Source organism: Anolis sagrei, chromosome 6 (assembly GCF_037176765.1).
Source record: "Anolis sagrei isolate rAnoSag1 chromosome 6, rAnoSag1.mat, whole genome shotgun sequence".
Taxonomy (NCBI): Eukaryota; Metazoa; Chordata; class Lepidosauria; order Squamata; family Dactyloidae; genus Anolis; species Anolis sagrei.
In genome coordinates this window covers 2283297-2305470 of record NC_090026.1, presented here as the reverse complement: position 1 = coordinate 2305470, position 22174 = coordinate 2283297, and the positions used below count along the sequence as shown (strand labels likewise).

The 22174-nt window shown below is 48.4% G+C and overlaps 1 protein-coding gene across 1 annotated transcript; it reads left to right on the top strand.

Annotated features, from left to right (window-relative positions):
* Positions 1–5721: 5721 nt before the first annotated feature.
* LOC132779159 (beta-1,3-galactosyltransferase 5-like) lies at positions 5722–17787 on the top strand. The gene is made up of 3 exons (XM_067469658.1): positions 5722–6152; positions 11510–12042; positions 16979–17787. Exons 1-3 carry the CDS (start codon positions 6148–6150, stop codon positions 17539–17541), a joined length of 1101 nt encoding a protein of 366 aa, XP_067325759.1. The 5' UTR covers positions 5722–6147; the 3' UTR covers positions 17542–17787.
* The last annotated feature ends 4387 nt before the right edge of the window (positions 17788–22174 follow it).

The following is a 22174-nucleotide window of genomic DNA, read 5'->3' as shown; positions in this document are numbered from 1 at the left end:
AGAGACACAGAACACTGCGTGAGGGAATTGTGAAGCACACAGTTGTGTGTGGGGATTGTGAGGCACACAGAGATATGAAAGAGAACTGAGAAGGCAGGGAATGGTGTCTGAGGGATATACACAGAACGCTGCGTGAGGGAATTGAGAGGCTGCCATGGGAGGAAATAATGAAGGCAATGGGGAATTGAGGAGTGAGGGAATTGTGAAGCACACAATGATGGAGCTGTAAAGATTGTGAGGCACACAGAGCTATGAGAGGGAACTGAGAAGGCAAAGAATGGCGTCTGAGGGAGAAACACAGAACACTGTTTGAGGGAATTGAGAGGCAGCTATGACAGGAAACTGAGAAGGCCAGGAATGGCATCTGAGGGAGATAAACAACGCTGTGTGAGGGAATTGAGAAGCAGCTATGAGAGGATATAATGAAGGCAACAGGGCATACGGGTGAGGGAATTGTGAAGTACACAATGATGCTGTGGAGATTGTGAAACACAGAGTTATGAGAGGGAACTGAGAAGGCCGGGAATGGCGTCTGAGGGAGATACACAATGCTGTGTGAGGGAATTGAGAGGCAGCTATGACAGGAAACTGAAGGCAAAAGGGTGTTGGTGAAAGGGAATTGTGAAGCACACAGTTGTGTGGAGATTGTGAGGCACACAGAACTATGTGAGATAACTGAGAAGACAGGAAATGGCATCTGAGGGAGAGACACAGAAACCTGAGGGAATTGAGAGGCAGCTATGAGAGGAGATAATGAAGGCAACAGAGCATAGGTGTGAGGGAATTGTGAAATACACAATGATGGAGCTGTGGAGATTGTGAAACACACAGAGTTATGAGAGGGACCTGAGAAGGCCGGGAATGGCGTCTGAGGGAGTTACACAATGCTGTGTGAGGGTATTGAGAGGCATCTATGACAGGAAACTGAAGGCAAAAGGGTGTTGGTGTAAGGGAATTGTGAAGCACAAAGTTGTGTGTCGGGATTGTGAGTCACACAGAGCTATGGGAGAGGACTGAGAAGGCAGGGGATGGCATCTGAGGGAGAGACACAGAAAACTGAGGGAATTGAGAGGCAGCTATGAGAGGTGATAATGAAGGCAACAGGGCATAGGTGTGAGGGAATTGTGAAATACACAATGATGGAGCTGTGGAGATTGTGAGGCACACCGTGCTATGAAAGGGAATCATAGAATCCTACAGCTGGAAGAGACCTCCTGGGCCATCCAGTCCAACCCCATTCTGCCAAGAAGCAGGAATATTGCATTCAAATCACCCCTGACAGATGGCCATCCAGCCTCTGTTTAAAAGCCTCCAAAGAAGGAGCCTCCACCATACTCCGGGGCAGAGAGTTCCACTGCTCTCACAGTCCACTGGCTCTCACAGTCAGGAAGTTCTTCCTCATATTCAGGTGGAATCTCCTCTCTTGTAGTTTGAAGCCATTGTTCTGCGTCCTAGTCTCCAGGGAAGCAGAAAACAAGCTTGCTCCCTCCTCCCTGTGGCTTCCTCTCACATATTTATACGTGGCTATCATATCTCCTCTCAGCCTTCTCTTCTTCAGGCTAAACATGCCCAGCTCCTTAAGCCGCTCCTCATAGGGATTGTTCTCCAGACCCTTGATCATTTGAGTCGCCCTCCTCTAGACACATTCCAGCTTGTCAGTATCTTCAATTGTGGTGCCCAGAAATGGACACAATATTCCAGGTGTGGTCTAACCAAAGCGGAATAGAGGGGTAGCATTATTTCCCTGGACCTAGACACTAGGCTCCTCTTGATGCAGGCCAAAACCCCATTGGCTCTTTTTGCCGCCACATCACATTCCTGGCTCATGTTTAACTTGTTGTCCACGAGGACTCCAAGATCTTTTTCACACGTATTGCTCTCAAGCCAGGCCTCATCGTCCCCCATTCTGTATCTTTACATTTTGTTTTTTCTGCCCAAGTGGAGTCTCTTGCATTTGTCCCTGTTGAACTTCATTTTGTTAGTTTTGGCCCATCTCTCTAATCTGTCAAGATGGTTTTGAATCCTGCTCCTGTCCTCTGGAGTATTGGCTCTCCCTCCCAATTTGGTGTTGTCTGCAAACTTGATGATCCTGCCTTCTAGCCCTTCGTCTAAGTCATTAATAAAGATGTTGAACAGGACCGGGTCCAGGATGGAACCCTGCAGATGGCACTCCACTTGTCACTTCTTTCCAAGATGAAGAGGAAGCCTTGGGGAGAACCACCCTCTGGGTTCGTCCATTTAACCAATTACAGATCCACCTCACCGTAGTTTTGCCTCGCCCACATTGGACTAACCACTTTACGGCAGATAAACTGACCTCTATTGATAACAGATTGGTATGGCCCCTAACACTAACTAATTTGTCCAAGCATGTTATTAAAACCGTGAAAAAATATTGACAACTCATAAGTGACATACCTGGGTGCGAGAAACCTCCCATGATCGCACATAAAAGAACATAGAACATCAGAGACATGCTAGTACATTCGGACATAGACTACCATTCTCAAACCACTAAAGTCAAACCCAACTTAGTAGGAAATTTTGCATGCCGCCACTGTTTGATATGTCCGCAAGCTGGTCTCCATCACGGATCACCTTCGATGCCAGCTTGACCAGGGTGGGTCAGCGCTGCTTTTGTTATTGGATCTCACAGCTGCATTTGACACAGTCGACCACCATCTTTTGACCCACCGCCTTGCTGTTGCTGGATCAGGGGGAGAGCTTTAAACTGGCTGTCCTTCCTTCACAACCGTGGACAGCGAGTGGAGAGGGGAGGCCTGGTCTCCGAGAGGTCCCCCCTCTCTCTCTGGTGGGGTTCCTCCTCAGGGGGCCATTCTCTCCCCTCTGTTGTTGAACATCTGTATGTGACCACTTGCTCAGCTGGTTCGAGGTTTTGGGCTTGAGTGTTATCAGTACACCGATGACACCCAGCTGGTGCTGAAGATGGAAGGCCGACCGGACTCTGTACCCGATTGTTTCCATCAGTGCCTCGAGGCCGTGACTGGATGCCAGCAGGTTGAGGGTGAATCCAGCAAAGACGGAGATCCTATGGCTGGGTCAACCGGGCAGTGGGGACATCCAGCTGCCTACCCTGGATGGCGAGGCGCTACGCCCATCATCATTGGTCAAGAGCCTGGGAGTCCTTTTGGACCCTCTGCTGACGATGGAGGCCCAGGTCTCTCTCCGCCGTGAGCAGAACCGCCTTCTTTCACCTGCGGCAGGCTAGACGGCTGGCCCCCTCCCTGTCCAGGGACAACCTAGTTACGGTGATCCAGGCCACGGTCATCTCAAGACTGGACTACTGTAACACCCTCTACATTGGCCTTCCTCTGTTGGTGATCCGGAAGCTCAAGTTAGTACAAAATGCAGCTGCTCGGCTTCTTGCAGGAATTCCAATGAGAGGCCACATAACCCCAATCTTATTGCAGCTGCATTGGTTACCAATTGAGCACCGGATCACTTTCAAAGTGATGGTACTCACCTTGAAGGCCTTGCATGGTCTGGGGCCGATGTACCTGAGGGACCGCCTCACCCCCTACCAACCCCAGAGATCCCTCCGTTCTGAGGACCAAGATCTATTGGAAATTCCCAGTGTCAAGACTTTGCGTCTAACAGCAACCAGACGCAGAGCCTTCACAGCAGTGGCACCATCATTCTGGAATAGTCTGCCACCTGAAGTCCGTGCCTTGCGGGACTTACCAGCTTTCCGCAGGGCATGTCAGACATACCTGTTTCGACAGGCTTTTAATGTTTGATATTGCCGTTTTTAAATTGTTTTAAATTGCTTTTAAATTTTGTTAGATTTTAGCCATTCTTGTAAGCCGCTCCGAGCCTCAGGGGAGTGGCGGCATATAAGTCCAAATAATAAATAAATAAATTCATCCAGACAAAGGTATTTCAGAATCGTGACACCAAAGCTCTTTACCGGTTACAATATTTTGCCACTTGTACTACCAAAGGCATGATCTATATTAATGTTTGCCCATGTTCTCTTATGTATATCGGCCAAACAAGCAGGCAAGTCACACAACGGATCATCGAGCACAAGAGCAAAATCAGGAATCACTCCGCTGATTCCATTTTTTATAAACATTTTGCTGATTTAAATCATAATGCAGAATCACTTCATAATGCAGAATCCCTCTAATTTGGATTTGAGTACTAAATTATTGCAGCGTGAATCCTTTTGGATCTTTACCCTTAAAACTGCACATCTCAATGGTCTAAATGACACCATTTCATACCATAGTTTATTTATTTATTTATCGTGTCATCAGCAGCCATACCATTGTATTACATTTCTAACAGAACAAAACAAACAGATTTTTAAAAAACCCCACATATTTTGCAAACTTGGTAGTTGATTAAATATCCTTTGACCAGGAGGACTACTTGGAGTGCCTCTGGTGTTGCCGCAAGAAAGTCCTCCATTGTGCATGTGGCAGGGCTCAGGGTGCATTGCAGCAGGTGGTCTGTGGTTTGCTCTTCTCCACACTCGCATGTCGTGGACTCCACTTTGTAGCCCCATTTCTTGAGTTTGCCTCTGCATCTTGTGGTGCCAGAGCGCAGTCTGTTCAGCGCCTTCCAAGTTGCCCAGTCTTCTGTGTGCCCAGGGGGGAGTCTCTCATTTGGTATCAGCCATTGGTTGAGGTGCTGGGTTTGAGCCTGCCACTTTTGGACTCTCGCTTGCTGGGGTGTTCCAGTGAGTATCTCTGTAGATCTAAGAAAACTATTTCTTGATTTAAGTCGTTGACGTGCTGGCTGATACCCAAACAAGGGATGAGCTGGAGATGTCTCTGCCTTGGTCCTTTCACTATTGGCTGCTACTTCCCGGCAGATGTCAGGTGGTGCAATACCGGCTAGGCAGTGTAATTTCTCCAGTGGTGTAGGGCGCAGACACCCTGTGATAATGCGGCATATCTCATTAGTGTGGTGAGATGTGTTCCACACTCTGCATGTGTACTCAGCAGCAGAGTAGCATAGCGCAAAGGCAGATGTCTTCACTGTGTCTGGTTGTGATCCCCAGGTTGTGCCAGTCAGCTTTCGTATGATGTTGTTTCTAGCGCCCACTTTTTGCTTGATGTTCAGGCAGTGCTTCTTGTAGGTCAGAGAATGGTCCAGAGTGACTCCCAGGTATTTGGGTGTGCTGCAATGCTCCCGTGGGATTCCTTCGTTCCCAGGTAATAATCCTCAGAGCTTGGGATGCTTCTCTGTTCTTGAGATGAAAGGCACATGTCTGTGTTTTAGATGGATTAGTGATCAGTTCGTTTTCCCTGTAATAGGCAGTAAGAGCACCTAGAGATTCGGAGAGCTTCTGTTCAACCATCTCAAAGCTCCCTGTTTGAGCGGTGATGGCACGATCATCAGCATAGATGAAACTCTCTGTCCCTTCTGGCAGTGGATGGCCATTTGTGTAGATGTTGAACATGGATGGAACAAGCACGCTCCTCTGAGGCAGGCCATTCTTCTGTTTCCGCCATCTGCTTCTCTGGCCCTGGAACTCAACAAAGAAGCTCCTGTTTTGTAGCAGGTTTCCTATGAGGCGGGTGAGGTGGTCGTCCTTTGTGATGTTATACATTTTCCTCAGGAGGAGGCGGAGGTTCACAGTCTCATAAGCCACTGACAGGTCTATGAAGACAGCTCCTGTGATCTGCTGCCTTTCAAAGCCATCTTCTATGTGCTGAGTCAGGTTCAGCACTTGCGATGTGCAGCTTTTGCCTTTCCTGAAGCCAGCTTGCTGTGGGATCAGACAGGGGTCTATATTTTTCGTAATTCTATGCAAAATAAGCCTCTCCAGAACTTTGTAGAGGTGGCACAGCAGGGAGATTGGTCTATAACTTTTTGGGTCATTACGGTCTTTGCCTGGCTTCAAGATGGAGATGACTCTTGCTTTCCTCCAGATTTTGGGGATCTGACAGGATGCCGTGCATCTGACAGGATGGAGTGACAGGTTGCACCTCAACTGCACTGCACTGAGGCAGGCCGTTCTTCTGTATATCATAGTGTATAGCTCCTTAAAACTTTGATCTCCACCTTAACCTGTTCTGGGCCCCTTCAATTGCTTCAATTTATATACTAGTTGCTACTTGTTGGCCGTGTGCTTGCGACAGAATCTAACCATTGCAGAGCACTGTTTAGGAGAACATGTTGTAAGTATCTATGCCTATTTTGTTTTGTATGCCTTACATGTTGGCAATATATGGGAAAAAATCCTTTTTGGGACATGTTCTAGCCACCTGTATATATTCCCTTTAGATCCACCTAAGGGAGAAGTGTTATTTTGGAGAACTTGATATACTTTTCACATTAGACAGTCGAAACCGGTCTGGAAATCCTCTACATGGATATCCTCTTACAAGGGACTGGAAGCTCCACTCAGTAGTATCTTTAGAGAAAGTAAGGGATCTTATGCCCTTAAGAGAAGTCTGCTTTACAGCAAGAAAGACTCCACTTTTGTGACTGATGTAAAATAATTGTGTAAATAACACTTTTTTGTTCCTTGTATATCGCTCAACGCTGTATTATATACATTGGTTATACGTTTAATATTGTATCATATAAGCTGCAAAAAAAAAGCATTTACCTTTGTGATTTATGTACTACAACTTGTATTGGATTTGTGTTTGTTGCGATTCTGGAAATCCATTGTCTTTTGTGCCTCACAATCTCCACAGCTCCAACATTGTGTGCTTCACAATTCCCTCACACACAACATTTACCTTTGTGATTGATGTGCTACGGCTTGTAGTGGATTTGTGTTTGTCGGAATTGAGAGGCCGCCATGGGAGGATATAATGAAGGCAACAGGGCATCAGGTGTGATGGAATTGTGAAATACACAATGATGGAGCTGTGGAGATTGTGAGGCACACAGAGCTATGAGAGGGAACTGAGAAGGCTGGGAATGGCGTCTGAGGGGGATACACAATGCTTTGTGAGCGAATTGAGAGGCAGCTATGAGAGGAAACTGAAGGCAACAGGGTGTTGGTGTGAGGGAATTGTGAAGGACACAGTTGTGTGTGGGGATTATGAGGCACACAGAGCTATGAAAGGGAACTGTGGAGAAAGGAGGGAATGGCGCCTGAGGAAAGGCGCAAGAGTTTTGTGAAGAAATTGTGATGCAGTTATGAGAAAAGAATTGTGTGAGGGAATTGTGAGGCAGTTATCAGAGGGAACTGTGAAGGCCACAGGGCATTGCATGTGAGTGACTTTTTGTGTGAAGCATACAGAGTTGTGTATGGGGATTTTGAGGTTCATAAGGCTATGAGTAGGAACTGTGGAGAAGGCAAGGAATGGTGTCTGAGGGAGAGGCAGAATGCTACATGAGGGAATTGAGAGGCATCTATGAGAGGAAACAGAAGGCAAAAGGGTGTTGTGTGTCAGGGAATTGTGAAGCACAGTTATGTGTGGAGATTGTGAGGCACAAAGAGCTATGAAAGGGAACTGTGGAGAAAGGAGGGAATGGCACCTGAGGGAAGGCAGAAGGGAGTTTTGTGAGGGAATTGTGAGGCAGTTATGAGAAAAGAGTTGTGTGAGGGAATTGTGCGACAGTTATCAGAGGGAACTGTGAAGGCAACAGGGCATTGCATGTGAGTGACTTTTTGTGTGAAGCATACAGAGTTGTGTGTGGGGATTTTGAGGTCCACAAAGCTATGAGTAGGAACTGTGGAGAAGGCAGGGAATGGTTTCTGAGGGAGATACACAGAACACTGTATGGGGGAATTGTGAAGCAGCTATGAGAGGAAATACTTAAGGCAATGGAGCAGTAGGTGTGAGGAAACTGTGGAGTACACAATGATGGAGCTGTGGAGATTTTGAGGCACACCGATGAGAGGGGACTGTGGAGAAAAAAAGGGAATGGCGTCTGAGGGAGATACACAGAATGCTGTGTGAAGGAATTGAGAGGCTGCCATGGGACGATATAGTGAAGGCAACAAAGGTGTGATGGAATTGTGAAGTACACAGTGATGGAGCTGTGGAGATTGTGAGGCCCACAAAGCTATGAGTGGGAACTGTGGAGAAGGCCGGGAATGGCGTCTGAGGGAGATAAAATTAAATCCAGACAAGACGGAGGTACTCCTGGTCAGTCGCAAGGCCGAACTGGGTATAGGGTTACAACCTGTGCTGGATGGGGTCGCACTCCCCTTGAAGGCACAGGTTCGCAGCTTGGGTGTGATCCTGGATTCATTGTTGAGCCTGGATCCCCAGGTTTCAGCGGTGACCAGGGGAGCATTTGCACAGCTCAGGCTCGTGCGCCAGCTGCGCCCGTACCTCGGGAAGTCTGACTTGGCCACGGTGGTACACGCTCTGGTCACATCCCGCCTTGACTACTGCAACGCTCTCTACGTGGGGCTGCCCTTGAAGACGGCCCGGAAGTTTCAGCTAGTCCAGCGCGCGGCAGCCATGTTACTAACTGGAGCGGGACGCAGGGAGCACACAACGCCCTTGTTGTCCCAGCTCCACTGGCTGCCGATCTGCTACCGGGCCCAATTTAAGGTGCTGGTGTTATCCTACAAAGCCCTAAACGGTTCCGGCCCAAAATACCTTTCGGACCGCATCTCAGCCTATGAGCCCACGAGGGCCTTGAGATCGTCTGGGGAGGCCCTTCTCTCGATCCCGCCTGCCTCACAGGCACGCCTGGCGGGGACGAGAGAGAGGGCCTTCTCGGTGGTGGCCCCCCGGCTGTGGAACACTCTCCCTGTAGACACCAGACAGGCGCCCTCCCTTATGTCTTTCCGTAAAAGCCTAAAGACATGGCTGTTTGAGAAGGCATTTAATTAAGTGCTACAAAAAAAGTTTTGGTAAAGATGACTGGAACGGAATATGGACTATGAGATTGGTTACGATTCTACTATGAGACGGAGCGGATTATTTAGTGTAACTATATAACTGTTGTATTGTGGATATGCTGTTTTTGCTATTGTTTTTTGTAAATTGCCTTTTATATGTTGTACACCGCCGTGAGTCGCCCTAGGGCTGAGAACGGCGGTCAACAAATGCACCAAATAAATAAATAAATAAATAAATAAATACACAATGCTTTGTGAGCTAATTGAGAGGCAGCTATGAGAGGAAACTGAAGGCAACAGGGTATTGGTGTGAGGGAATTGTGAATCACAGTTATGTGTGGAGATTGTGAGTCACACAGAGCTATGAGAGAGAACTGAGAAGGCCGGGAATGGCATCTGAGGGAGAGACACAGAACGCTGTGTGAGGGAATTGAGAGGCCGCCATGGGAGGATATAATGAAGACAACAGGGCATTAGGTGTGAGGGAATTGTGAAGTACACTGTGATGGAGGAAACTGAAAGGCAACAGGGTGTTGGTGTGTGGGAGTTGTGAAGCACACAGTTGTGTGTGGAGATTCTGTACTCCACCAATGATGGAATTGAACCAAACTTCCTGCGCAGGACCCCCATGACCAACAGAAAATACAGGATGGGTTTGGTGGGCATTGACCTTGAGTTTGAAAGTTCTAGTTCACCTTCATCCAGAGAGCACTGTGGACTCAAACAATGATGGACCAAACTTGGCACGAATACTCCATTTGCCCAAATGTGAACACTGGTGGAGTTTGGGGGAAATATACCTTGACATTTGGGAGTTGTAGTTGCTGGGATTTATAGTTCACCTCCAATTAAAGAGCATTCTGAACCCCACCAATGATAGAATTGGGCCAAAATTCCCACACCCCTATGACCAACATAAATACTTTGACGACCCTTCTGACACACCTCTCGTGACCCTCTCAGGGGTCCCGACCCCCAGGTTGAGAAACACTGTTCCAGAACATGGCCAGACAGCCCGAAAAACCGACAACAACCCACTACACAAAACATTAAACAAAATTGGTATGCTGCGCTGCTTCTGACTTTTTCGTATATTTATTTAGTTTGTTGCATATTTTCATAATTTTTAGTCTGTTGAAATAAATCATAGGATCTGTGTGAAACACTTGAGAAGATAGAAGTGATGACAAAGGTCAGCAGTTAGTTCTGAAAATGAAATCCATATACTGTGGAATAACCTGCCAAATCATACTAAGTCAATGAAAGCACTTGGGGATGTTTTCCTTCGTTTTCCTCACAACTCGTGCTTGTGAGCAGCTGTTTTCATCTTGGAATGATATCAAATCTGACACCAGAAACAGACTGACAGGTCACCTGAGTGCTGCATGCCTTGCAAAGCATGCATACAACAGCAAAAATCAGATTAATTGTTCAAGAGCATGCCAAATGCAAACTTTTACCTTTCAATAAAGAGTTGTTTGTTATCACTGAAACCTCTGCTGTTGTGTTTTCCTTTTAAGACAAAATATGTTAATGTAGGACCAGAGGCGGCCCTAGGTAATTTTCAACGGTAAGCAAACAGTATTTTGGTCGTCCCCCCCCCCCCCCCAAGCAATCATTGATATATATTTTCTGTTCATCGTGGGAGTTCTGTGTGCCATATTTGGTTCAATTCCATCACTGGTGGAGTTCAGAATGCTCTTTGATTGTAGGTGAACTATACATCCCAGTAACTACACTTGCCGCATTTGCTCCCTTTCCTGGCCCGCTTTGGGTCCGGAGGCGTACCTGAAGACCCCGGCGTGTGCACCAAAAGTCACCTCTTCTCCTGACTTTCTCCTCAGCCATTGGGACCGAGAGAGAGAGAGAGAGAGAGAGAGGTGGAGATGCCCACCTTTCCTGAAAGTAGGCGCAAAAACAAAGGAGGGAGCGGAGGTGGGAGATACCTCCAGCCGGAGGGGCTCTCTCTCTCTCTCTCTCTTGGTCCCAATGGCTGAAGAGAAAGTCAGGAGAAGAGGCGAATTTTGGTGTGCATGCTGGGGTCTTCAGACACGCCTCCAGACCCGAAGCAGGCCAGGCACGGCAGCTCCGCCCCTTGGCCCACCCACAGATTGGGGAGAGGAGAGGAGGCGGGTGGAGCGCCAGGGGATCGGGAAAGGGAGCCGGTCATGGGGAAGGGATCGAACGCGGAGAACAATTGAGTGCCGGCTCTGCTCGCGTACCTGGTGGCCAGGTGGAGCAGGAACGAGAGGGGCTAGGCGAGGCTCAAGGGCCCAGCCCCTTTGGAAAGAGGATCGCCCGGTAGCGAGGCGAGAAAGCCGAGGCTCCCCCCGGACTGCTCGGGTTGTTGTGAGCTGAGGGGCGCTCCTCAAGTGGCGGTCGAGGGGCATTTACAGAGGCGCCTCAGCGCCCCTGGCAAAAAAAGTGTTCTGCGACCGCTTACTTCGCGTAATGGATGAGCCGCCCCTGTGTAGGACTGAGTTGGTCATGGCCATACAGCCTGGAAAACTCACAGCAACGCTACAAGTTTTTTTTTTCTTTTTCTAAATGAAAACCTTAGTATTCAGGCGAAATTACCATGCTGGTACTTTGCGATACATAAATGGATTGCCGTTTGGGACTTTAAAAGGTTTGCCATTGGTGAAATAGGGTATTAGCCTCTTTGATATGCTCACTTGCGTCCCCAACTTGGTCCGTTTTCTCCCTTCTTTACTCCAGGTGCCGCGGCTGCAGGAATCAACAGATCTTTGTGGTTTGTCTCCTGGGGGTGGCTTTGGTGGTCCTCCTTCTGGGCCCCCGCCACAGTCGACTGAACAGATACACCCACTTCAATGAGACAAATTTCACCTTCCTCTACGACTGGGAAGCTTACGAGGCCTTCTTCCCGCAGCTCCAGCAGTACCAGTGCCACGAAGTGGTCTCCCAGGAGACCCTGTGCCAGCGGGACCTCTCCCCAAAGGGCCCTCCACTGCTCCTCCTGGCCATCAAGTCCCACCCGGCCTCCCACAGTCGGAGGGCCGTCCTGCGCCGGACCTGGGCCCAACCGAGGGAGACGGGGGGCTTCCAACTCAGGTACGTCTTCCTTATGGCCATGGACCACCGACCCAATATGGCGCTGCTCGAAAGCAACAGCATTGGAGACATCTTGATGTGGGATTTTGTGGAGTCGCACCACAACCTGTCCCTCAAAGAGCGATGCTTCCTTCAGTGGGTGCACCAGCACTGCCAGCAAGCCGCCTTCATCTTCAAAGGTAAGAGGGGAGGATGGTGAGCTTTCAGGTCCTTCTTCCACATGTCCACTTGCCATATATATGTATGCGTAGGGATACCATCCGTAGCGACACCAAGGTGCTTGTCTATTAACCTATTGTCCTTCCAACCCTGCTCTACGCCTGCAAAACGTGGACTGTCTACAGACGTCACATGCCACTCCTGGAATGATTCCATCAGCGCTGCCTCTGGAAAATCCTGCAAATCTCTTGGGAAGACAAGCGGACAAATGTCAGCGTGCTGGAAGAAGCAAAGACCACCAGCATTGAAGCGATGGTCCTCCGCCACCAACTCCGCTGGACCGGCCACGTTGTCCGGATGCCTGATCACCGTCTCCCAAAGCAGTTGCTCTACTCCAAACTCAAGAATGGAAAACGGAATGTTGTTTGCCAGGAAAAGAGATTGAAAGATGGGATCAAAGCCAACTGGCATAGACTCCGAGAACTGGGAAGCCCTGGCCCTTGAGCGCTCCAGCTGGAGGTCAGCTGTAACCAGCAGTGCTGCAGAATTTGAAGAGGCACGAATGGAGGGCGAAAGAGAGAAACCTGCCAAGAGGAAGGCGCATCAAGCCAACCCCGACCGAGACTGCCTTCCACCTGGAAACCAATGCCCTCACTGTGGGAGAAGATGCAGGTCAAGAAGAGGGCTCCACAGACACCTACAGACCCACCAGAATTCTGATCCTGGAAGACTATCCTACTCGGCCAACGAGGGATCGCCTAAGTAAGTATGTGTGTGTGTGTATGGAGTGCAGCGGGTTAAACCACTGAGCTGCTGAACTTGCTGACTGAAAGGTTGGCGGTTCGAAACCGAGGAGCGGCATGAGCTTCTGCTGTCAGCCCCAGCTTTTGCCAACCTAGCAGTTCGAAAACATGCAAATGTGAGTAGATCAATAGATAACACTTCTGCAGGAAGGTAAGAGCGCTCCATGCAGTCATGCTGGCCACATGACCTTGGAGGTGTCTATGGATAACGCCGGCTCTTTTTTCTTAGAAATGGAGATGAGCACCACCACCCAGAGTCGGACACAACTAGACTTAATGTCTAGGGGAAACCTTTACTATCTATCTATCTATCTATCTATCTATCTATCTATCTATCTATCTATCTATCGGTCTACCTGCAAACTTTGTGTTTTGTTTGTTTTTAATGCAATACAACTGTTCTGGTTTGCTCCTGACATGATAAATAAAATCTATCTATCTATCTATCTATCTATCTATCTATCTATCTATCTATCTATCTATCGCTGAATTGTGTTTTCCATGGGTCAATGTGCGTACTTTAACTTAACTCTTGTCAAAAGAAGAACTACACCCTTCTCCAAGGGCAGTGGTTCTCAACCTGGGGTCCCCAGATGTTTTTGGCCTACAACTCCCAGAAATCCCAGCCAGTTTACCAGCTATTAGGATTTCTGGGAGTTGAAGGCCAAAAACATCCGGGGACCCCAGGCTGAGAACCACATGAGTACAGCGACAAAAGGCAGGTGCTTAGAGCAGACATGGGCAAACTTTGGCCCTCCCTCTAGGTGTTTTGGACTTCAACTTCAGCTTGGGTGTGATCCTGGATTCATCGCTGAGCCTGGAACCCCACGTCTCGGCGGTGACCAGGGGAGCATTTGCACAGCTAAGGCTTGTGCGCCAGCTGCGCCCGTACCTTGGGAAGTCTGACTTGGCCACGGTAGTCCACGCTCTGGTTACATCCCGTTTAGACTACTGCAACGCTCTCTACGTGGGGTTGCCTTTGAAGACGGCCCGGAAGCTTCAATTGGTTCAACGTGCGGCAGCCATGATACCAACAGGAGCGGGACGCAGGGAGCACACAACCCCCTTCTTGTATCAGCTCCACTGGCTGCCGATTTGCTACCGGGCTCAATTCAAGGTGCTGGCATTGGCCTATAAAGCCTTAAACGGTTCCGGCCCAAGATACCTATCCGACCGCATCTCGACCTACGAGCCCACCAGGACTTTGAGATCTTCCGGGGAGGCCCTGCTCTCGATCCCGCCTGCTTCACAAGCACGGGGACGAGAGATAGGGCCTTCTCGGTGGTGGCTCCTCGGCTGTGGAACACCCTTCCCGTGGACATAGAATCATAGAATCAAAGAGTTGGAAGAGACCTCATGGGCCATCCAGTCCAACCCCCTGCCAAGAAGCAGGAATATTGCATTCAAATCACCCCTGACAAATGGCCATCCAGCCTCTGCTTAAAAGCTTCCAAAGAAGGAGCCTCCACCACACTCCGGGGCAGAGAGTTCCACTGCTGAACGGCTTTCACAGTCAGGAAGTTCTTCCTAATGTTCAGATGGAATCTCCTCTCTTGTAGACTGGCTCCTTCCCCGATGATATTCCGCAGGAAGTTAAAGACTTGGTTGTTCAAGAAGGCGTTCGAACAAGAAGTGCAATGATTGGTAATGACTATAGGAATGGAACAATGGAAAATGATACTGGATTGTGGCCTGGACGATGAGACGACGTTGAATGGTTTTCGTAGTAATGACGATGTTTTTTGTATAATGCTGGATTGTGAATTGTTTTTATACTGTGTCTTGAATTTTGTTCTTTCTATGTTGTACACCGCTGTGAGTCGCCCCCGGACTGAGCAAAGTAAATAATAAATAAATAAATAAATAAACAAACTCCCACAATTCCCAACAGCCTACAGTTGTTAGGAATTGTGGGAGTTGAAGTCCAAGACACCTGGAGGGAGGGCCAAAGAGGGCCCATGCCTGGATTAGAGCATCCTGCAAGACCTAAAGGAACCCCTTCTGCTCTCTCCCGTGGTGCCATTTCCTAGGACTTCATCGCAAATAGGATCGGCATCACTGCAAAACAGTACTTCCCAGCCTGTGTCTTCTGGGAGTAATTCTCATTTTAGCAACATGACACAATTTGCAAGCTTGGGCAAAAAACGCCGTGTTGAAACCAGGAGGCAGGCAAATACAGTGGAACCTCGCCTTAAGAGTGTCTCAACATACAAGTGTCCCAACTTAAGAGCATTTTGAGTTAGTACAAAACTTTATTACGGTCACTGACCAGCACAAGCGCCCTGGGAGGGGAAGGACAGCTCCCCAGTAAAGCAGTTATTTAAAAGTAGATATGAGCAATTGCTTGGCCCGTGTTTCACTTTGACATACGAGCAGCATTTTGAGTTAAGAACGAGGACCAGAGGGAGCACTAGTGTCAGAGTCCAAGGTTTTAGGTTCTTCAAGAGATCGGCCTCCTTGCCTCGTGTGCTTTGTCCACTTTGGGAGACTGCTGTCAGCTTTGCTTTTGTCCTCTTTGAGGAACTTTAGTTTAGTTGATTTTGTGTGGTTTTTGTTCCTGGTCTATTTGGCTTCATGAAGAGAGAGAGGGAGAGAGAGCGAAAGGGAGGGCGGGAGACTGGAATGAGGACAGTAGGAAGAAAAAAAATGATGCTTCTGCTTCTTCATTTTGTGCTTCTGATCTTTTTTATTTTTCCATGTGAATGTGTATTTATTAGGCCTGGGTAACAACGGAAAAATTTGTTTCTAAAATCGATTCGTTTTTGGGTTTTTTTTGCGTTTCGATATTTAAAAGAATTCCGAAATTTTCCTTAAAAAAAGTTCGATATTTACGAAATTTCATAAATGGTAAAAAAATTACAAAACAATAACAAAACAATAACAAATCGATTCGTTAATGGCGGCTGCGATCGCGCAATACGCTAAAAAAACTTCTGAAGCTTCCCTCTCCCTCTGTTGTTGACTGTTGGTGTGATATATATTTTTTTCACTAATTAAACAAAAACAACTATAAAACTTGCCCCAGACATGCGGAAATAATAACGAAACGACCTCAAACCAATAACGAAACGAATACATAACAAAATACGAAGCATTTACGAAACGAATTGAAAAATTCGTTTCGTTTTTAAGTTGCTCCAGAATGGTTCGTTATCGCTTCGTTAACAAAAAAAAAACGAATATTTAACGAATTACGAATTAACGAAACGAAACCGCCCAGCCCTAGTATTTATACATTACTCATTATTTATAAAGTACACGTTCCTATTTCAAAACCCAGAACAAAAAGACTGGGTGGGTTTTCGGGCCCCCGGAACAGATTACCGTATTTTCCGGCATATAAGACAACTGGGATATACTTGCCGTATAAGACTACCCCACTTCCAATGCACAACAAATAAAAATTTAAAAAGCACCACATTAGATTTCAATATGGTAATTTTCCTATTACTGTCCCTCCTTCTCTGCCTCTCAGATTTCGCACCTGCGCACTTGCACTGCTTCACTGCAGTCTTCAGGAGCGAGATCTGAGAGGCAGAGGAGGAGGGACGGTAAAAGGATACAAGGGCGGGCCAGATAGGTAAAAGAGGGGTGTTTTTCTGGGCCCAGAGCTTCTCTATCTCTTTTTTCCATGCTCCGGGCGCCCCGGACCCCTGCAGCATGCTCCGCCCTTCTCTTACACCTTCCCGGTGAGGCGCCCCTTCACCTCCCCATTGGGACAGCATTAGGTCCACGAATCCTGATGGATTTTCTTCTACCATACTTGCACAGCGTCCTCCTTAATGCTTCCATACAGTCGCTGCATACGGCAGGGATGCGGCCACTGCCATTTTTGAGCTCCCCCCACAACATGCGGCAACCACGGATTCAGCACCTGCTCTAGAAGACGACTCCTGGCGTATAAGACTACTACATATAAGACCGCTGAGTTTTGAGATTTTCTTAGGTTAAAAAGTAGTCTTATACACCAGAAAATACGGTAATAGCATTTCAATGGGAAAATTCACTTTGAGATAAGAGTAATTTGGGTTAAAAGTTACGGCACGGCAATGAATTAAACTCTTACTTCAAGGTATCACTGTAAGTGTTTATTTTATGAGTGAATAAGAAGTTTGCCAAACAGCCATCACAATAACGGACTGTTGACTTTCAGGTGATGACGACCTCTTTGTCAACATCGAGGCGCTCACTGAATACCTTCACCAGACGCCCAACGTTTCCAAATTCATCCATGGCCACATTCAATACCATTCAAGAGTAGTACGGCTGGGAAAGTATGCCGTGTCCTTGGATTTCTACCCGCTGAAGGAGTACCCCAACTTTGCCTCTGGCGGGGGGTTCATCATGTCCCAGACCATCATCTCAAAACTCTACAGTGCATCGTTGTGGCTGCCAGTCTACCCGCTGGACGACGTTTATCTGGCCTTCTTGGCCTTGGCGTCAGGGATCCAGTACCGGCACAACGAGCACTTCCGCGTGTGGGGGCCTCCAAGGGACGAGTTTGATGTCTACCTGGACTCGCTGGTTGTGCACGGGATCTCGATGGAGAGGATTGAGGAAGTGTGGAAGCATACCCAGAAAGTCCTGGTGTGGAAGAAGCGATCCCTCACCACCCAGACCATCAAAACTACTACTACTACTACCACTACCACTACCACCACCACTCAAAGCAACCCCCCCGTGGTCTGCGCGGATGGCTCCGTGATGGAATTTTAAGCTTTGTTCTATCCTTTCCGTGTTTTAAAGATGTGTCTAAAGCAGCCATGGGCAAACTCTGGCCCTCTATGTGTTTTGGACTACAACTCCCACCATTCCTCACAGCCTCAGGACCCTTCCTTTTCCCCCTCAGCCGTTTAAGCCTTTGTATTGTCGAAGGCTTTCATGGCCGGAATCACTGGGTTGTTGTAGGTTTTTTCGGGCTATATGGCCATGGTCTAGAGGCATTCTCTCCTGACATTTTGCCTGCATCTATGGCAAGCATCCTCAGAGGTAGTGAGGCCTCACTACCTCTGAGGATGCTTGCCATAGATACAGGCAAAATGTCAGGAGAGAATGCCTCTAGACCATGGCCATATAGCCTGAAAAAACCTACAACAACCCAGCTTATGCCTTTGTTTACATTCAGAAGGACAATCCCGGATGAGGCCCCATTTTTCACTTGAGCGGCAGAGGGGAAAAAGGAAAGGGCCTGAGGCTGTGAGGAAGGGTGGGAGTTGGAGTCCAAAACACCTGGAGGGACCAAGTTTGCCCATACCTGTCCTAAGTGATATTCCTTTCATACAAACCATACAACCCCTTGACTTCCTTTAGCCTAACCTAAATGCATACTTAGCGCCTGATTTCTGGGGATTTTGTCATTTAATTCACACTTCTCTGGAAAAGCTCTCCATTGATTTAGTATTCTTCTTAATTTCTAACTAATTAGAAACATTCTCTGTGGCACATGGTTGGTGGTGCCCTTTCCTCATCTGCACTCCAAGATTTTCCATTTAGAGCCAAGAATAAATATTATTATCTCAAAGAAAGATGGGTTGCTTACCTGTAACTGTGTTTCCTGTGGTGGTACCTGTGAAATCCACACATATATGGGTTTCTGCGCCTGGGTAGACAATTTTGGAACTTTCTGGAATTCAAAAGATACTTTTTGGCGGTAGCCCCGCCCATTTACCCTTGATAATATAAATAGCCAGTAGGCGGGGCTGCCGCTCCAGTTCTTTCTTTCCGCCACAAGCAGCAAGTTAGGAACTTCTCTCTGTCTTAGACTTACTTTGTTCTTTCTTACCTACGGCTTTTTGGACTTTGACTGGACTTTGACCACTCTTGACTTACTGATTTGGACTTTGTTGACTCTCTCGACCGACCTCAGACTGTTTTTGACGACTCTCAGGCTTGTGTTTTTCCCTCCTCCCTTACTTGGCTCCCTTACAATGGCGGCTGTGTTTCAAAAGTGCTCCCAGGGTGGGGGGAAATACCCAGACACGGATGCACACTCCGTTTACCTGTTGTGCTTAGGGGAAGGCCATGCGGTGCAATCCTGCCCCATTTGTCAGTCCTTTACCCCCCAAGCCCACAAACATAGGCAGATTTGTCTCTGCTTTACGAGCAGGCCCTCCTGCCGCCACCGCCCAAGGTTGCTAAAGTCCAAATCAGTAAGTCAAGAGTGGTCAAAGTCCAGTCAAAGTTCAAAAGGCCGTAGGTAAGAAAGAACAAAGCTAGTCTAAGACAAAGAGAAGTTCCTAACTTACTGCTTGTGGCCAGGGGCAGCTCGTCCATTGCGCGAAGTAAGTGGTCGCAGAACACATTTTTTTGCCAGGGGCGCAGAGGCGCCTCTGTAAATGCCCCTCGACCGCCACTTGAGGAGCGCCCCTTCAGCTCACAACAGCCCTAGCAGTCTGGGGGGAGCCTCGGCTTTCTTGCCTCGCTGCCGGGCGATTCTCTTCCCAAAGGGGCCGGGCCCTTCAGCCTCGCCTAGCCCCTCTCGTTCCTGCTCCACCAGGCCACCGGGTGTGCGAGCAGAGCCGGCGCTCAATCGTTCTCCGCGTTCGATCCCTTTCCCATGACCGGCTCCCTTTCCTGATCCCCCAGCACTCCACCTGCCTCCTCTCCTCCCCCCAATCTGCGGGTGGGCCAAGGGGCGGAGCCGCCATGACTGGCCTGCTTCGGGTCCGGAGGCGTGTCTGAAGACCCCAGCGTGTGCACCAAAAGTCACCTCTTCTCCTGACTTTCTCTTCAGCCATTGGGACCGAGAGAGAGAGAGAGAGAGAGAGAGAGAGAGAGAGCCCCTCCGGCTGGAGGTATCTCTCACCTCCGCTCCCTCCTTTGTTTTTGCGCCCACCTTCAGGAAAGGTGGGCATCTCCACCTCTCTCTCTCTCTCTCTCTCTCTTGGTCCCAATGGCTGAGGAGAAAGTCAGGAGAAGAGGTGACTTTTGGTGCGCACGCCGGGGTCTTCAGGCACGCCTCCGGACCCAAAGCGGGCCAGGCAAGGGAGCAAGTGCGGCAAGTGTAGTTACTGGGACGTATAGTTCACCTACAATCAAAAGAGCATTCTGAACTCCACCAATGATGGAATTGAACCAAATATGGCACACAGAACTCCCACAACAAACAGAAAATATATATCAATGACTGGTTGGGGGGGGGGGGGCAAAATACTGTTTGCTTACCGTTGAAAATTACCTAGAACTGGAGTGGCAGCCCCGCCTACTGACTATTTATATTATCGGGGAGAATGGGCGGGGCTACCGCCAAAAAGTATGTTTTGAATTCCAGAAAGATCCGAAACTGTCTGCGCAGGCGCAGAAACCCATATATGTGTGCATTTCACAGGACCACACAGAGGAAGCTGAATCTCTTTGCAGGGACTGCTAACATAGGTTGCTCACCTGTAACCGTAGTTTCCCGAGTGGTCACCTGAGAATTCGCACATATGGTAGTTTCTGTGCCTGAGCAGACAGTTCTGAAGCTGTAAGCGCACTACAAGTAAGATATGTGCAGTGTGAATAGGTATTCATTCATGCTTTTTTCAAATTATAATCCGGCCATCCAACAGTTTGGGAGTCTGTGACCTGGCCCTCTGTTTAAAAAGTTTGAGGACCCCTGCTTTGGGCAGTTCGGAGTTAACTAGCCTAACTAACCACAAGATGGCACATGTAACTGTCTTTTAGGAAGTTAATAAGCAGAAATAGGGGTTCATAAAGATGCACAACAGGAATAGTGGTGAAATGGAGTCTGTACTATGCTGCAAGATGGCGTTGTTTACGTAAATTAAGATGGCTGCCGCTATTTCTAATGGTGGGAAATGGCACCCATAGCACAGGCCCTTGCCTCTTCCAGCGTTCCCCTCACTTATCTCGGTGATGATGGTCAATTAGAAATCCACGACACCCCAGAACAGTACATTGGATGAATGTTGCTGTGGTTAAGTGGTTGCTGGCGATCACAGGGCCCCCAGAGATGCGTTCCCCGCAACACTGCGCTGCTCCCTGCTCCACTGGCCGGAAGTGAGGTCAAAGATCCCCAAACAGCCAAACTGGAAGTCCCAGAATTAGACGTTCTGTGCCGGAGTTCTTTTGTATTGGCCTACAGACCTCCGGTACAGAGTGACCACACTACATTGCAGCATATGTTTCATCCTCGGCTACTGCTCCAGAGCAGTACATGTGAAAAAGATCTTGGAGTCCTCGTGGACAACAAGATAAACATGAGCCAACAATGTGATGTGGCGGCAAAAAATGCCAATGGGATTTTGGCCTGCATCAATAGGAGCATAGTGTCTAGGTCCAGGGAAGTCATGCTCCCCATGCTCTATTCCGCTTTGGTTAGACCACACCTGGAATATTGTGTCCAATTCTGGGCACCACAATTCAAGAGAGATATTGACTCTAAGCTGGAATGTGTCCAGAGGAGAGCGACTAAAATGATCAAGGGTCTGGAGAACAAGCCCTATGAGGAGCGGTTTAAGGAGCTGGGCATGTTTAGCCTGAAGAAGAGAAGGCTGAGAGGAGATATGATAGCCATGTGTAAATATGTGAGAGGAAGCCACAGGGAGGAGGGAGCAAGCTTGTTTTCTGCTTCCCTGGAGACTAGGACACGGAACAATGGCTTCAAACTACAAGAGAGGAGATTCCATCTGAACATGAGGAAGAACTTCCTGACTGTGAGAGCCGTTCAGCAGTGGAACTCTCTGCCCCGGAGGGAGTGTGGTGGAGGCTCCTTCTTTGGAAGCTTTTAAACAGAGGCTGGATGGCCATCTGTCAGGGGTGATTTGAATGCAATATTCCTGCTTCTTGGCAGAATGGGGTTGGACTGGATGATGGCCCAGGAGGTCTCTTCCAACTCTTTGATTCTAGGATTCTACCTGGCATGCAGCCCAATACTTCTCTGTATGCGGCCGCATGATGCCGCGTGTCATTGAAAATGGCTACGCGTGTCAGTGCTGACACACGTGTCATTGGTTCACCATCAGGGGCTTAGAACGACATTCATAGAATAGAATCATAGAATCAAAGATTTGGAAGAGACCTCCTGGGCCATCCAGTCCAACCCCATTCTGCCAAGAAGCAGGAATATCGCATTCAAATCACCCCTGACAGATGGCCATCCAGCCTCTGCTTAAAAGCTTCCAAAGAAGGAGCCTCCACCACACTCCCTCCGGGGCAGAGAGTTCCACTGCTGAACGGCTCTCACAGTCAGGAAGTTCTTCCTAATGTTCAGATGGAATCTGCTCTCTTGTAGTTTGAAGCCATTGTTCCATTGCGTCCTAGTCTCGAGGGAAGCAGAAAACAAGCTTGCTCCCTCCTCCTCCTCCCTGTGGCTTCCTCTCACATATTTCTACATGGCTATCATATC